The sequence below is a fragment of the Salmo trutta genome, chromosome 13 (genome assembly GCF_901001165.1).
Source record: "Salmo trutta chromosome 13, fSalTru1.1, whole genome shotgun sequence".
NCBI lineage: Eukaryota > Metazoa > Chordata > Actinopteri > Salmoniformes > Salmonidae > Salmo > Salmo trutta.
Window position 1 is genome coordinate 69,556,990 of NC_042969.1, and position 13,731 is coordinate 69,570,720.

A 13,731-nucleotide genomic window follows, 5' to 3' on the forward strand; every position below is an offset into this window, starting at 1 on the left:
TCTAGTGGAATACATATTTAATCGTCCAGATCAAAAGAGGCCCCCGCTTTTAAAGGGGCCCAGTTGCGTTTTTTGCCATGACTTGAATGGCAAGTACTCTGAGAGACAGGCTAGAGATCCCTCAGTGATGGAGGAAGAGAGGTGTGAAAGGAACTTGGCTATTTTCACTCATCACTCTTACTCCCTGTAAAAGGCCATAGAATGTCTTGGAATCCCATGGATCCCATTTCTAAAGACAATCGGGGGAATAAGTTATATATTTATAAATAATTCCGATTTTTCAAGCTATATGAATTTACTCTCCCAAGATTGAGTTAAAGATTGTAAATATCTATTTGGAAGAATAGATAGTCATCACGTCTCATGAATATGGATCAGGCGCCAGCGTCAAGCAGAGAAACTGCAGGCTACTAAAATGACAGTGCAGCAGTAAGTGGTACTCCAAATTAAACAATTAAGGTAATAATACAAAAGCTACAATGTAGTTTGGATTGTGAGTTACTCTTCAAAAGCCCATTTACTCGCTAAAAGTACTTGAAATGTGACCCCTGGCTATATTGATTTCACATTCAGTGTTGATTTTGGGCTTCTTTGCCCACCACAAACTGTTATTGAATTAGGTAAATCTTTCTATTAGATAGTAATGAGGTCTTGGCTACATTTCTGTGGTAGTACTAAAGTGAATACAACTGTCTGGGGTATTTCAATGTATCTATTATTGGATACTAGGTATTTGGGGTGGAAAATGGAGTGTGGTAACTAAATCTTGTGTCCCACTGTCACACCGACATGTTTTAAACATTGTGTTAGAGTTACAGAGTCCAAGGGTTGCACCATTGGATTCGCCGATGTCTTCTGCATTTACTGATATCAACCATTCATATGTGTGATTAACAGGGGCTGAGTTAGAGTGGTGTTTGTGAGACAAGAGCGGATCCGAAAGGGGTCTGGGAGCGGATCTTCTCACAAAAACGTCTGTAGCGTCCGAATGGTTTGAGTTACAAACTATTATGCTGAAATGATCACAAATACATACAGCTTCACTGTTGCTCAGTTGGTAGAACATGGTGTTTGCAACGCCAGCATGGTGTGTGCAACGCCAGGGTTGTGAGTTCAACTCCCACGGGGGGCCAGTACAAAAAAAAAAATGCATGAAATGTATGCATTCACTACTGTAAGTTGCTCTGGATAAGAGTGTCTGCTAAATGACTAAAAATGTAAAAAATATACAGTACCATTTAAAGGTTTGGACACACCTACTCATTGACATGAGTAGACAATGCAGAACATTTCAAGAACTTTGAAAGTTTCTTCAAGTGCAGTTGCAAAAACTGTCAAGCACTATGATGAAACTGGCTCTCATGAGGACCGCCACAGGAAAGGAAGACCCAGAGTTTCCTCTGATGCAGAGGATAAGATCATTAGAGATTACTACACCTGCAGCCCAAATGAATGCTTCACAGAGTTAAAATAACAGACACATCTCAATATCAACTGTTCAGAGGAGACTGTGTAAATCACTACTAAATGACCCCAATAAGAAGAGACTTGCTTGGGCCAAGAAACACAAGCAATGGACATTAGACCGGTGGAAATCTGTCCTTTGGTCTGATGTGTCCAAATTTGAGATTTATGGTTCCAACCACCGTTTCTTTCTCAGATGCAGAGTAGGTGAAAGGATGATCTCTGCATGTGGTTCCCACCGTGAAGCAAAGGAGATGTGATGGTGTGGGGGCGCTGATTTATTTAGAATTCAAGGCACACTTAACCAGCATTTCTACCACAGCATTCTTCAGCGATACGCTATCCCATCAGGTTTGTGCTTAGTAGGACTATCATTTGTTTTTCAACAGGACAATGACCCAACACACCTGTGTAAGGGCTATTTGACCAAGAAGGAGAGTGATGGAGTGCTGCATCAGATGATCTGGACTCCACAATCACCTGACCTCAACCCAATTGAGATGGTTTGGGATGTGTTGGACCGCAGAGTGAAGGAAAAGCAGCCATATATGAGCCATATATGCTCACCATATGTGGGTACTCCTTCAAGACAGTTGGAAAAGCATTCCTCATGAAGCTGGTTGAGAGAATGTCAAGTGTTCGCGAAGCTGTCATCAAGGCAAAGGGTGATTACTTTGAAGAATCTCTAATTTAAAATATATTTTTATTTGTTTAACACTTTTTTGGTTACTGCATGATTTCATATGTGTTAATTCATAGTTTTGATATCTTCACTATTATTCTACTTTGTAGAAAATAGTAACAATAAAGAAAAACCCTTGAATGAGTAGTTGTGTCCAAACTTTTAACTGGTACTGTACACAATCTATTTCGTTCTATGACAGTCAGGGTTTCTTCTACATAGAGGTCATAGGAAATCCCAGAAAATATTATCTCTAATACTGTAAGCTCACATTTACTGTCACAAACTCCAAACTCCACACAGTCACTTATTTGTTGGATATTCATTTCCCACTGAGAAAACAGTTTCTGTACTTACAGCATTCTCATGAATTCATTTTTTATCAGGGTTTTGCTATGCAGACCTTATTTGTTTATTGACATTTGTAAATACAAATATCATGAATGTAACTGTTTATGTCAAAGCAAGCAGATTGATGAAAGTAGTGAATTTCAGCTTGTTTTGCTGTGCTTACAATGAAGTTAACACCACATTTAATGTAAAGTAGTGCATTGTTATAGGATTTTGTATGTTTGTTTACCTGCTGAGTGATATTTTTACAGCGATGAGGAAGAAGACTTAACCTTTCAAAAGATTAAAAGCAGTCAAGTGAGACATCCCACATTGACAAATATATGACAGTGTGTCAGTAATGTAAGTAGTTTTAACACATTGGAAAATGAATTGGAAATAGACACGTGACAGAAGGAGATTAAGAGAGTGGTTTGAGTGGTTTGATAAATGTCTTTCCTTACCTGATAGGTCTCTGCCAACGCCCAGAGCCAGGCCATCTTTGATCCACAGGACAACACCATGGTAGCCAGGAATGGAGCAGGGCAGGGTGACGGGCTGGCCAGCCACCACCACCAGGTCCTGGGGCTGCTGGGAAAATGTGGCCTGGACCCCTGGAGAAACACACAGAAAGATAGAGGCACGGTCAGAAACTATGATCCATAACCCTGGGTAACCAGTTCTCTAACACATTCAAAGACATCGCCTTCAAGTGTGGTGTGACAGACCCCATTAGGGGTAGGGAGAGGGTGGTGGGGTGGACAGGGGGTACTAGAGGCACAGTGGGGGAATGGCACTTAGCGAGAGGTGTCACTGCCATGCAGAGTGTTGATGAACGTGTTGAGGTTCTGATATCTTTGAAGTTATCTCCCTCTGAGTCCACCTAAACAGCAGCCCCCCTCCTCCTCCTTGACATCCTACCACACTGTAGCACAAAGGCCGATGGGTAATTGGAAGGCATTGTGAGAGGAATAGCGGGGAGAGAAAAAGCCTTTTAAAGTCAGCCTGTCATCTGGGCTTTAGCTCTTGCCTGTGTCTCGCTGCCTCCATCTGAAGCCGGGGTTGGCTGAGATGTCAGCCTCTCCAGCACATTGTGTTTACCAGGAGCTAAAGCATGGTCTGCGGCTTACTTTAATGTAAAGACAGGCAATGCATCTTGGGATGGGGGGATAAGGCAGGAATCTCGACTGAGGTTAACAAGTGACACTTGTGGTCTCTCAGATCAATAAGATGGACTCTCGTTTGATTTCTCTCCTGCTTCCGTCTATTTCTTATATATTGTTTTAGATTGTTGTGCAAAGCTTAGGGTGGCCTTGGCTACCTTGTTTGTATTCTCTCCCTCTTATGTACACACACACACAAGTAACCCAAACACCCACACACACACACACAAAGAAAATAATGAAGAGATATGTGCTTCCTCCCCTGATAATTATGTTGCAATATCTCCAAGGGGAGTAAAAGCGGCAGATAGGAGAGGAAATGTAACGGATTGCAATAACAGCAATAACAGCATACATAGTAAATTATGTTGCTGTGTTTAATGCACCTCTTTCCACACAACATATTGGATTTGCTTATTTTTATGTTTTGGGTTGTTGTTTTCCTATGTTCAGATAGTAATTACAGAGAAGAAACAGATTAGCTTTGCTTTACAACATTAGTACAATGCAGAGATAGGGACAATAATAGATTATAGAAATACAAACATGATGTCTTTAATTCCATGGAAGTATTACATTAGTAAACACATCAGTCATATCCAGTCCTCCGGTCGGTGAAACGTGAGTGATAGCTAGTTAAAAGGTAAAGACAAGTCTCCATATTGATTTATACAAATTCTCCCCCACTGTATGCCATGTCTCCTGCATGCACCCCCATTATTAAATAAAATAAATGTGTGGGAATCCTTAAGCATACTGTATATTGGACTATTCATCTTCAGGAACCCGACGGGCCTCTCCGGCATGTTTTTCTGTGAAGTTTTTGTTGTGTTGGCCTTGGGTATACTACCCAGACAGCCTTGTTCTGACTCCCCTATGATAGGTTTATCTTGGCTGCACGCAGTGAACCAGTCAGCGCTCAGACACATGGTAGGAGAGACGGCGGCTTGGCGAAATCTCTTGGCATGTGTCAGAACAACAGAACGCGAGAGAATTCGCTTCTATTTTGTTCTCTATCCTCCCAGTCCGGATTGCTATTATCAACCACTTCAACCTGTGCTGTAATTGATTTAACGTCGGAGGTGTCTCCACCTTGGCAGCACTAATACCCCCAGACCTTCTCCCCCTTCTAACCTGCTGTTCAAATCCCTTCCCCCCACCACATCAAAATCCTTCTCATCATTGTAAGAAATTAGACAGATTAGGATGATTTTCTCAGAGGTTGTCATAGCCTCCCCTCCTGTGTCAGGTCTTCAACTCACCAGTAATTATTATTATTCACAGCCTAGGATAATTATTTTAATTATTACTAACATCTAATTAAAACAGTAATGAAAAATGATACAATGCCAAAACAAATCCTGCCAAACAAACATGCAAACCTAAATATCCCCTTCTGGAGATACTCTGTTTCACAACATAAGCTAGGTTTCTATCCAATTGGCAACAGATTTTCAAGCAAATATTCTAAAATCCGCATAAAGAAAATATGCACACTAACACACACATTATGCATAAATTCCAGCTGCTGTAGGTGAATGAAAACTTATATCAAACAGCGCCGAAGCCATTGTTAACTCCCCAGTATAAACCACCCCCTTAGTTGATGAAAGAGTAATTCTCCACAGACAGAAATAAGAGAGCACAGAGGTTTCTCAAAAGTACAGACTCTCCTAGACCTTTACAGACACAGGAGGGCTACAGACGTCGGTGGAAGAGAGAGAGAGGGAGAGAGAAGCTTGGAGATTAAGAGGTGCCCTCCCACAGAGAAAAATACAGTCCACTTGGTGTGGCCACTTGACCAGCAAAATGGAGATCTGCTTATTTCACATAAAAAGGCTATCTATGGAAGTCCACATATGTAGCTCACCAGAGGAGCACTGAGAACAGGGTAGGTATGGGGGTTAGGTAGGGTGGGTTGGGGGGGGGGCAGTATAAGCCCATAACAGACTGGAGGTCCTTTAGCAGTGTTGGTGAAGTCACAGCCCTGTGCGTCGTACAAGGCTCCGTCGCATCTGCCAGCTTTCTGCTCCGGTGGACGGCAGTGCGGCTTTAGCAGAGCCCCCTCGTTTACCTCCTACTCTTCCTCCCTGGGCCAGCTGCAGGGGCAGCCAACCATGACGTGCAGTGGAGTGGAGACAACAGATTACTCTCCTCCTCTCCTCCTCCTCCCCCCATGCAGAAGAATGGGGGGTCGATAACACCAGATGATCAGAAACGAGGAGCGAGAGACAAAAAACTAAAGTGTAGCAAGAAATACCCAGGCGATTTAATAATAACAAATAAACAGTGAATGAAAAAGTTCTGTGCATGTTTGGGAGGTGCTGGTAGCCGGAGAGAGGGCTGACTGCAGTGAGGTTCAGGTGCTGGAGGAAATAGAAGAGAGCAGAGATCTCTCTTAATAATGCTTTATTAACATCTGCTATTGGAGGAAGATGAGAATGAGCCTTGTGAAATGTCTACACAGAGCAATGTGGTCTGATTAGAGCGGTCAGGTGTGTGTGTGTGTGTGTGTGTGTGTGTGTGTGTGTGTGTGTGTGTGTGTGTGTGTGTGTGCGTGCGTGCGTGCGTGCGGGGGGGGTGTTTGGGCATTTGTAGAGATATTGTAGATACCAGGTGACTATCACTGAGGACAGTGAGGGAGGGGGGCTTTCCCACCTAGAAACAGCTCCTCAAGCTAACACTTCTCACCTGTTTTTACAAACATTTTATGTAAAAAGCACTGACCAGTAACTCTCTATTATTCTGTGAATGGGAGTTATGATTCTCTCAGATGGAGATATAAGAGTGCCACTACATGGTACCTTGGCTCGGCTCTGTCCAAAGCAATAGAATAAATGGGGTCTACCTTTTGTTTGTTTTCAAGTAGGACCATACAGAACATGAATACCTCTCACCATTGACCCATGGGCCTCCGGACCTCTGCTCACCCCTGAGTAGCCTTGCAGCTGCCTCTCTTCCTATTTACCCAACACAAATCACTGCTCATTCACACAACACCTTTTGATTGAACACCGTGGGTCAATTGAGGAGGTAAAGGCAGCAGACCTTTGACCGGGAATGAAGGGCTCAGGGTTCCTAAGGAAGCAGGCTGTTAGAGGCACTGAGCTGCGCCACACAATGCCTGTACGAGCACTCTGCCTTCACCTAATGTTTTCATTTCACTTCAGATAGTTAGTTTACTGTTGGACAGCGACCACGTTTCCACACACTCCATTGCTATTTTCATGCAGCGCTAATGGCCTCGCTGCGGCCCCCAATCTCGCCGCTGTCTGCCAATCAGCCCTGGAAATTACCATTGGAGTTGCACATCCAGTCCACTTGAAATTACTAATCAGAGCGTTGGCCGCCCAACGCATGCCATGCCGTCCGTGTTGCCTGGAGCTCAGCTACGGATCATAACCAGGGACTATTACCCCCTCTGGTCTTCACATTTCCTCAGGCCTGAGAGAGCTGAAATGTACAATAAGGAAGGTGTGTGCAAGGTAGTTTTGTGATATCTTTGGCCAGCCGCATGGTGTGGCTTTCCCTGATGGCTAAATTGGCATGGATCTGCCCTCACCTGCCCTTCCACCCATCGCTCCCTATACCTCCTCTCCCACCCACTGGGCATGCTGTGTTGGTTTGTTCATTTGCTGGGGGCGGAAGCTCCGTCTCCTAATCCTGTGCCTGTTTACCACAGGGACTGTCTGCCGAGCACAGCTACCTCTAATGAGAGTGTGAAAGGAATGAATAAATCCCATCATTATTGTGTTTTCCTTTTCAACATGCAAGGCAACCTCAGTCACATTAAAATCACCATCCACTCAGCTAGTGGGCCCCTACTGTTCTATTTTTTCCTGCCCAAAGATGAAAAGTGCCCAACTGAAGACAGATAGGCAAATTATCTAACCGCAGCGACAGGCTTTAAATTTACCTGTGCCGAGGCGATGTGAGTTATTTGAGGACATAATAATGGGTAAAAGGACTCCAGCAGTTCTCCACTAATCCAAGCCTGAGGACCTAAGTAAACACAAACCCAAGCAATATGGATTACTGTATCTTAACCCATCTCTCTCTAATTGAATCCTGGCTATTGGGCACAACCTGATGGCTGGATCAATCTGAGCTCCCCATCTCTCTGCTTATACCTCCATAGCCAAATGTTTATCTACAGCTCATCCTTCCGGCTTATCTCCCAATGCATCGCTTTGGCTCCTTAATTCTCCTCACTCAATCCCCAACAAGGCACCTCAGTAAAAACAGCCCAAAAGTTAAAACCATGCACTCCTATGTGTGATGTATAGATTACACACAAAAGAAAGACATCAGAGAATATGGAGCAGCAAAACAGGAAGGTCAGTGTATCAATATTAATCTTACCCTGGACCAACAAGGGTTTCAAATCTGTCATTAATAGCACTTCTTTCAGAAGGGCAGACATAACTGGTAAAGAACACTTGTTTACATGCTGCTGTGTGTTTTGTTGCCAACCTTACTTTGCTACCTGACAACTTTACGGTTTTTACTTTTTAATTACCGTTTATATTTTTAGTTTTTCCCTCACTCAACTTTTTTCATTCAACTTTTTCACTCTGGACGTTTTATCTGGACATGGTTCGTCAGGACTTCCAACAGCCGAAGCTAGTAGTAACATTAACATGATGCCTTCTAATTGCAGTCGTTGTACTCATAATATACAGGAGAACAATCACCTTACGGCGAGGATAGCTGTGCTGCAAACCCAGCTTCAGACGCAATCATTAGGCAAAGGTAATTTCAGTGTAGGAAAGGATGAAACAGCGTCTGTGCCACCAGTAAGTACAGATAGTAACATTAGTATAAATCCCCTCGCAAGGTCCTCCAAGCTGGACAACTTTCTCATGGCTTCTGGAGGGAAATGCTGTAGGAATGCTCAACCGGTGTCGCTCATTCAGCTGACAGAAACTTTAGACCGGTTCTCCCCATTAAGCAGCGAGTCGGAGTCAGAGGCCAAGCCTTCTCTGGTCTCTACTCCTCCCGTTACGGGGTCTGAGACGCCGAAGCTTCCCACCATTAGCTCTGACAAATTGAAAACCCTAGTCATTGGCGACTCCATTACCCGTAGTATTAGACTTAAAACGAATCATCGCTGGTTGAAAACTGTTTTCTGTACCTCCCAAAAGATAGAATTTGTAGATAATTGGCCCTCTTTCTGGGACTTAATGTATGTACTTAATGTTAGATCCCTCACTTCAAAGTCAGTTATCCTCTCTGGGGTATGTGGGACGATTTCGTCCCACCTACGTAACAGCTACTGAAATTCCAGTGGCGCGATTTTTGAATCGTTAGAAATACTATTACTTCAATTTCTCAAACATATGACTATTTTACAGCTATTTAAAGACAAGAATCTCGTTAATCTAACCCCACTGTCCGATTTCAAAAAGGCTTTACAACGAAAGCAAAACATTAGATTATGTCAGCAGAGTGCCCAGCCAGAAATAATCAGACAGCCATTTTTCAAGCTAGCATATCATGTCACATAAACCCAAACCACAGCTAAATGCAGCACTAACCTTTGATGATCTTCATCAGATGACACACCTAGGACATTGTGTTATACAATACATGCATGTCTGTTCAATCAAGTTCATATTTATATCAAAAAACAGCTTTTTGCATTAGCATGTGACGTTCAGAAAACGCATAACCCCCGGCAAACTTCCGTTGAATTTACTAACAGTTTGCTAAATTACTCACGATAAACGTTCACAAAAAGCATAACAATTATTTTAAGAATTATAGATACATTACTCCTCTATGCACTCGATATGTCCGATTTTAAAATAGCTTTTCGGATGAAGCACATTTTGCAATAATCTAAGTACATAGCCCGGCATTACAGGGCTAGCTATTTAGATACCCACCCAGGTCAGCCTCCACCAAAATCACATTTCCTATAAGAAAAATGTTCTTACCTTGCTTGTTCTTCATCAGAATACACTGCCAGGACTTCTACTTCAATAACAAATGTTGGTTTGGTCCCAAATAATCCATCGTTATATCCAAACAGCGACGTTTTGTTCGTGAGTTCTAGAATGCTTCTTCACGGTCCCGCGCATGGCGCATTGGCGTGTCAAAAATGCCTAAATATTCCATTACCGTACTTCGAAGCATGTCAACCGCTGTTTAAAACCAATTTTTATGCCATTTAACTCGTAGATTAGTGATAATATTCCGTCCGGGAGTATGCATTGAGCCTAAACAGCCGAATAAAATTTCTCCTCAGAAGCGACTCATGCACGCGCCTCATTCAAAGGTCCTCGGAGCAGCCACTTACAAAAGGTGATAATGTGTTTCAGCCTGAGGCTCCCTCGTAAACCTTCAGTTATTTCCCGGGCTCTGAGAGCCTATCGGAGCCCTGGGAATTGTCACGTTACAGCTAAGATCCTTACTTTTCAATAAAAAGATGCAAGACGCACGACTCCTTGTCAGACAGGGTACTTCCTGCTTGAAACCTTGTCAGGTTTTTGCCTGCCATAGGAGTTCTGTTATACTCACAGACACCATTCAAACAGTTTTAGAAAATTCAGAGTGTTTTCTATCCAAACCTGAACAATAATATGCATATTCTAGCTTCTGAGTTGGTGTAGGAGGCAGTTAAAAATGGGAACATATTTTTTCCAAAATTCTCAATACTGCCCCCTAGCCCAGACAGGTTATAGTCAATGAACTAATCACTGATCATAATCTTGATGTGATTGGCCTGACTGAAACATGGCTTAAGCCTGATGAATTTACTGTGTTAAATGAAGCCTCACCTCTTGGTTACAGTAGTGACCATATCCCCCGGGCATCACACAAAGGCAGAGGTGTTGCTAACATTTACGATAGCAAATTTTAATTTACAAAAAACAAAAAACAACGTTTTCGTCTTTTGAGCTTCTAGTCATGAAATCTATGCAGCCTACTCAATCACTTTTTATAGCTACTGTTTACAGGCCACCTGGGCCATATACAGCGTTCCTCACTGAGTTCCCTGAATTCCTATCGGACATTATAGTCATAGCAGATAATATTCACATTTTTGGTGACTTCAATATTCACATGGACCCACTCCAAAAGGCTTTTGGCGCCATTATCGACTCAGTGGGTTTTGTCCAACATGTCTCTGGACCTACTCACTGCCACAGTAATACTCTGGACCTAGTTTTGTCCCATGGAATAAATGTTGTGGATCTTAATGTTTTTCCTCATAATCCTGGACTATCGGACCACCATTTTATTACGTTTGCAATCGCAACAAATAATCTGCTCACACCCCAACCAAGGAGCATCAAAAGTTGTGCTATAAATTCTCAGACAATCCAAAGATTCCTTGATGCCCTTCCAGACTCCCTCTGCCTACCCAAGGACAACAGAGGACAAAAACGAGTTAACCACCTAACTGAGGAACTCAATTTAACCTTGCGCAATACCCTAGATGCAGTTGCACCTCTAAAAACTTAAAACATTTGTCATAAGAAACTAGCTCCCTGGTATACAGAAAATACACAAGCTCTGAAGCAAGCTTCCAGAAAATTGGAACGGAAATGGCCCCACACCAAACTGGAAGTCTTCTGACTAGCTTGGAAAGACAGTACCGTGCAGTATCAAAGAGCCCTCACTGCTGCTCGATCATCCTATTTTTCCAACTTAATTGAGGAAAATAAGAAAAATCCAAAATGGATTTCTGATACTGTCGCAAAGCTAACTAAAAAGCAGCATTCCCCAAGAGAGGATGGCTTTTACTTCAGCAGTACTAAATTCATGAACTTCATTGAGGAAAAGATCATGATCATTAGAAAGCAAATGATGGACTCCTCTTTAAATCTGCGTATTCCTCCAAAGCTCAGTTGTCCTGAGTCTGCACAACTCTGAAAGGACCTAGGATCAAGGGAGACACTAAAGTGTTTTAGAACTTCAGTGAGGGAAAAAGTATTTCATCCCCTGCTGATTTTGTACGTTTGCCCACTGACAAAGAAATTATCAGTCTATAATTTTAATGGTAGGTTTATTTGAACAGTGAGAGACAGAATAACAACAAAAAATCCATAAAAACACATGTCAAAAATGTTATAAATTGATTTGCATTTTAAAGAGGGAAATAAGTATTTGACCCCTCTGCAAAACATGACTTAGTACTTGGTGGCAAAACCCTTGTTGGCAATCACAGAGGTCAGACGTTTCTTGTAGTTGGCCACCAGGTTTGCACCCATCTCAGGGGGGATTTTGTCCCACTCCTCTTTGCAGATCTTCTCCAAGTCATTAAGGTTTTGAGGCTGACATTTGGCAACTCGAACCTTCAACTCCCTCCACAGATTTTCTATGGGATTAAGGTCTGGAGACTGGCTAGGCCACTCCAGGACCTTAATGTGCTTCTTCTTGAGCCACTCCTTTGTTGCCTTGGTCGTGTGTTTTGGGTCATTGTCATGCTGGAATACCCATCCACGACCCATTTTCAATGCCCTGGCTGAGGGAAGGAGGTTCTCACCCAAGATTTGACGGTACACGGCCCCGTCCATCGTCCCTTTGATGCGGTGAAGTTATCCTGTCTCCTTAGCAGAAAAACATCCCCAAAGCATAATGTTTCGACCTCCATGATTGACGGTGGGGATGGTGTTCTTGGGGTCAAAGGCAGCATTCCTCCTCCTCCAAACACGGCAAGTTGAGTTGATGCCAAAGAGCTACATTTTGGTTTCATCTGACCACAACACTTTCACCCAGTTGTCCTCTGAATCATTCAGATGTTCATTGGCAAACTTCAGACAGGCATGTGTTTGTGCTTTCTTGAGCAGGGGGCCCTTGCGGATGCTGCAGGATTTCAGTCCTTCACGGCGTAGTATGTTACCAATTGTTTTCTTGGTGACTATGGTCCCAGCTGCCATGAGATCATTGACAAGATCCTCCCGTGTAGTTCTGAGCTGATTCCTCACCGTTCTCATGATCATTGCAACTTCACGAGGTGAGATCTGGCATGGAGCCCCAGGCCGAGGGAGATTGACAGTTCTTTTGTGTTTCCATTTGCGAATAATCGCACCAACTGTTGTCACCTTCTCACCAAGCTGCTTGGCGATGGTCTTGTAGCCCATTCCAGCCTTGTGTAGGTCTACAATCTTGTCCCTGACATTCTTGGAGAGCTTGGTCTCTGCCATGGTGGAGAGTTTGGAACCTGATTGATTGCTTCTGTGGACAGGTGTCTTTTATAGAGGTAACAAGCTGAAATTAGGAGCACTCCCTTTAAGAGTGTGCTCCTAATCTCAGCTCGTTACCTGTATAAAAGACACCTGGGAGCCAGAAATCTTTCTGATTGAGAGGGGGTCAAATACTTATTTCCCTCTTTAAAATAAAAATCAATTTATAACATTTTTGACATGCGTTTTTCTGGATTTTTTGTTGTTATTCTGTCTCTCACTGTTTAAATAAAGCTACCATTAAATTTGTAGCCTGATCATTTATTTGTCAGTGGGGCAAACGTACAAAATCAGCAGAGGATCAAATATTTTTTTCCCTCACTGTATATATCTCTTGACACAATGATGAAAATAATCATGGCCTCTAAACCTTCAAGCTACATACTGGACCCTATTCCAACTAAACTACTGAAAGAGCTGCTTCCTGTGCTTGGCCCTCCTATGTTGAACATAATAAACGTCTCTCTATCCACCGGATGTGTACCAAACTCACTAAAAGTGGCAGTAATAAAGCCCCTTGAAAAAGCTAAACCTTGACCCAGAAAATATAAAAAACGAATCGGCTTATATCGAATCTTCCATTCCTCTCAAAACTTTAGAAAAAGCTGTTGCGCAGCAACTCACTGCCTTCCTGAAGACAAACAATGTATACGAAATGCTTCAGTCTGGTTTTAGACCCCATCATAGCACTGAGACTGCACTTGTGAAGGTGGTAAATTACCTTTTAATGGCGTCAGACCGAGGCTCTGCATCTGTCCTCGTGTTCCTAGACCTTAGTGCTGCTTTTGATACTATCGATCACCACATTCTTTTGGAGAGATTGGAAACCCAAATTGGTCTATACGGACAAGTTCTGGCCTGGTTTAGATCTTATCTGTCAGAAAGATATCAGTTTGTC

General features: G+C 42.8%; 1 protein-coding gene across 10 annotated transcripts in view; it reads right to left on the reverse strand.

Annotated features, from left to right (window-relative positions):
• LOC115206443 (kin of IRRE-like protein 3) overlaps positions 1-13,731 on the reverse strand; it is a 210,138-nt gene that overhangs the window by 67,927 nt on the left and 128,480 nt on the right. For all 10 annotated transcript variants that reach the window (XR_003880797.1, XM_029773460.1, XM_029773456.1 and 7 more), the window contains exon 2: positions 2,941-3,090. Coding sequence is in view for 9 of the 10 variants with exons in the window: in XM_029773460.1 (XP_029629320.1) it covers positions 2,941-3,090 (150 nt within the window). In the remaining variant the exon portion in view is untranslated. The remainder of the gene's footprint in view (positions 1-2,940; positions 3,091-13,731) is intronic.